The sequence below is a fragment of the Saccostrea cucullata genome, unplaced genomic scaffold (genome assembly GCF_032062105.1).
Source record: "Saccostrea cucullata isolate Sc308-1 unplaced genomic scaffold, CSIRO_AGI_Scuc_v1 ctg7929, whole genome shotgun sequence".
In the NCBI taxonomy this organism is placed as follows: Eukaryota; Metazoa; Mollusca; class Bivalvia; order Ostreida; family Ostreidae; genus Saccostrea; species Saccostrea cuccullata.
Window position 1 is genome coordinate 5275 of NW_026926836.1, and position 4114 is coordinate 9388.

The 4114-nt window shown below is 36.2% G+C and overlaps 1 protein-coding gene across 1 annotated transcript; it reads left to right on the forward strand.

Moving 5' to 3' along the window:
* Nucleotides 1-2589: 2589 nt before the first annotated feature.
* Nucleotides 2590-3882, forward strand: LOC134272746 (uncharacterized). The gene has a single exon (XM_062754933.1). It carries the CDS (start codon nucleotides 2590-2592, stop codon nucleotides 3880-3882), a length of 1293 nt encoding a protein of 430 aa, XP_062610917.1.
* The last annotated feature ends 232 nt before the right edge of the window (nucleotides 3883-4114 follow it).

A 4114-nucleotide genomic window follows, 5' to 3' on the forward strand; every position in this document is an offset into this window, starting at 1 on the left:
ACCAGGTGAAGGGAAAAACCCAATCCAATTTTAAAAAGAAGAAGGAAACGAAGCAAAACATTTCCACATTTTTTTCCAAATGGTTTTTTTTCTTGGAATGAGGATCGAGAGTGAAATAAGTCTACAAGATACTTTAACAACAGGCTTATGAATGCTATAACAGATTTGCAAAAGACACAAATTACATTTTTTTTTCTCATCATGTCAAAATGAAATTATTGAAAAAACACAAATTTCAACCCAAAAGTTTTTTCAAAGCTTGATAATGGAAAAGCATTCATCTAAAATGTTACAAATGATGTTTTTTCTAAATTTTTTCAAGAATGATGAAGCTTTACGTTTTATGCAACCTATTCGAGGAACACCTGCATATTGGTCGGCTACTCCAGAAAGATCTTTTGCTATGCTTCGACAGTTAGGTATCCCAACATGGTTTTGTTCTTTTTCTGCTGCTGAGTTAGTGAAACGAGTGATTCAATGATGTTTGCATCATGAAAATGATTGTAGATCCCCATCGGATTTAGACTGGTCAGAAAAAAGTGAAATTTTGAGAAGCAATCCAGTTTCTGTTGCCAGAATGTTTGAACATAGGTTCCATATGTTTCAAACGAATGTTGTATTCTCACCAGCAAAACCAATAGGAAATGTTATTGATTTTTTTGTGAGAGTAGAATTTCAACAGAGAGGAGAGAGAGAGAGAGAGTTCTCCACATATGCACTGCTTGTATTGGGTCGAAAATGCACCGAAATTTGATGAAGACAATGAGGAAACTGTTTGTGATTTTATTGACAGGTATATAACATGCGTAGTGCCATCTGAAAATGAAGATCCAGAACTTCGAAGAATTGTTTTAGGAGTTCAACAACATAGCAAAAATCACTCAAAATCGTGTAGAAAAGGGAACAGGTGCAATTCCACTTTCCAAGACCACCCTCAGAAAGAACATTTGTTACTAAGCAATGTGAAGAAGATGTTGAGGAACTCTGAGAATAAAAGTGGAATGTGTAAATCTCAGGCAAAAGATATTTTATTGCATGTTTGGAATGAAGTTCTTGATGATGTGAATGGATGCAAAACAACACAGGAAATATTTTCTGACATGAAATTAACACAAGATGTTTATGAACTTGCACATCGGTGCTATCTGCGAATACAAGTACTATCTTGAAACGAAATCCAGTAGAAATGTGGACAAACCAATACAACGCATGCCTTCTCAAATGCTGGGATGCCAATATGGACATACAGTACATTCTTGACCCATTTAGCTGCATTGTGTACATTATTTCATACATTTCAAAGTCAAAGGCGAAATGGGAATGCTACTGAAACAAACACAAGTAGAATCAGCAGAGGGAAATTTAAGTGCTCGTCAAACGATAAGGAATATTGGATCAGCTTATCTAAATCATAGAGAAGTGAGTGCCCAAGAAGCAGTGTACAGAGTTTGTAATCTAAAAATGAAAGAGTGTTCAAGGAAAGTTGTGTTTGTCCCTGTTGGTGAAAATCCAACTGGATTAAGTAAACCCCTTTCACAAATGAAAAGAACAAATAGACGAAAATAATATGGAAGATGATGACGACAGTATTTGGATGACAAATATTTGTGGAGAGATATTGAAAATCGCCCTGATCTACATCCCTTTCCTGAAATGTGCCTTGCAGAATTTCTGTCATTATCGTGTTCTTGCGAAATCGCAGATTCCCAAGGTAGAAAAAGAAGGTGTTTTTGAATTGAAAAATGCAAATGGTTACATTCAGAAAAGAACAAGAGCCAAACCAGCCGTAATCAGATATCCGAGAGTTAATCCTGAGAATGCATCAGAGAAGTATTTTCAATCGGCAATACAGCTTTACCTTCCATATAGCACACTAAACCAACTGAAACCACCAGGATTCCGTTTTTTCAGACATTTTATGAAAACGGGTTTGTCAGACTTCGATACTGAGAACAGATTGAATATTGTCAGAAATGTGGTTGAAAAAAATAATTTTTGCTGTTTCTCAAAAAATGAGGATGCCTTACAAAATGCCCAAAACTTAGAAGTTTATGGTGAACCTGAAGATGCATGGGCTAACCTTTGCCCTGAAACTGAAAGAAATGGAAAATTGTATTATCAAGAAAAAAAGAGAAGAGAACAATTAGATAATAAAGAACCAGAAATCACACATGAAGTGGAATGTGACGGCGCTTTGGACTTGATATATCATATCAGGGAAAGCTTTAACTCGAGGCAAGAAGTCCTTCCTTTGTTGCGAAGTTTAAATGAAAAACAAAAGCAGATTTTTTACTTAGTTCGTGAGTGGTGTTTGAAAAAAGCGGCTGGTAGGAAAATAGAGCCATTACATATTTTTGTTCCCGGAGGTGCAGGGACAGGAAAAAGCCACCTGATCAAGACTATACAGTATGAGGCTTCTAGAGTATTTGAAAAAACCGTTTCGACTCCATCAGATTTGTCTGTTCTCCTCACAGCTTTTACTGGAACAGCAGCTTTCAATATTGGAGGAAGCACAATTCACCACGTATTTTCATTAACTAAAGCTCTTCCATTCCATACGAACCTCTGAAAGAACAAAGTTTAAGTGCAATGAGAGTTAGGTTAGCTTCTTTGCAGATTTTGATCATTGATGAAGTGTCAATGGTTTATAAACGACTCCTCTACTACATACATGAACGTCTGGTGCAAATCAAGAAATGTAAGGAACCCTTCGGTGGTATTTCTGTCATAGCTGTTGGTGATTTTTACCAACTACCTCCTGTGAAACAACGAAAAGTGGAAATATTGTACAAAGAAAATGATGAATATCCCGTAGATTACTGGATAGAGTTTTTCAAAATCATAGAGTTGGAGGAAATTATGAGACAACGTGAAGACGCAGCATTTGCCACGGTTTTGAATTCACTACGGATTGAAAGATCAGAGGAACCCCTATCAGAAGATGCGAAAACAATGTTAAAAGAATGCATTAGAGATGGTCCAGATGAAGTACTGCACGTGTATCCTACAAATGACGAAGTAAATGAATACAATCTGAAGATGTTGCGAACAAACTGTGAAGAATTCATAGAGATTACAGCTGAAGATTATCAGAAAGACAAAACTACAGGAAAGCTGACTTTACGCGAGAAACCGTTCATAAGAACAAGAACTGATGGTCTCTCTTCTTCTTTGCTGTTTTCTGTGAAAGCTAGAGTGATGTTGACAAGAAATATTAATGTGGAAGATGGACTTGTTAATGGAGCAATTGGTTATATTTCAGCTTTTGAATTGGGAACAAATCAGAAAAGAAATAGGGTAGAAGGAATCAGAATTGTTTTTGAAAGCAAAGAGATTGGGAAACTGCAAGGGAAGAAGACATGTCATGGAAATGAAGTACTGATTCAAAGAATACAAGAAGATATCAAAGAAAAAAATACAAAGAATGTTGTTCGACACCAGTTTCCTCTGAAACTTGCGTGGGCATGTACAGCGCATAAAGTTCAAGGCATGACAGCAAACAGTGTTGTTGTAAATTTAGATCGTACTTTCGCCCCTGGACAAGCATATGTTGCCATTAGCCGTGTCACTTCACAAAAAGGTTTATACATAGAAACAAAAGATGAAAATGAATTGCCTAAAAAAATTTACGCAAATCCGGATGTAAAATCGGCACTGGAAAAAATGGCAAAATTAATCCCTGAACATGATTCTCTGAACTTGCACCCAAAAGATGGAAAATTCAAAACAATTGTTTTACTCAATGTACAGAGTCTAAGAGGACATTTTCTAGACCTGAAAAGTGATACGAGATTTCTCCATGCAGACTTTATATGTATAACAGAAACATGGTTGACAGACAATGAGAGTACCAAAAACTTAGAAATTCATGACTTTGAATAAAAGAAAGCAGTCTTATGATGAAAGTATGGACAGTTTTGCCAAGCTTCGAACAGCAAGAGGAGGAGGTGTTGGTATTTACAGAAGACAAAGGAAAAGGCCGTATTTTATATTTTACCTCAAAAAAATATTGAAGGAATGGCAATAGAACTTTCTGAGGAGAAAACTGTTGTCATCATTCTTTACCGACCAAGTACTCTCAATGTTAGATATTTTCTGGATGGTCTTCAGATGG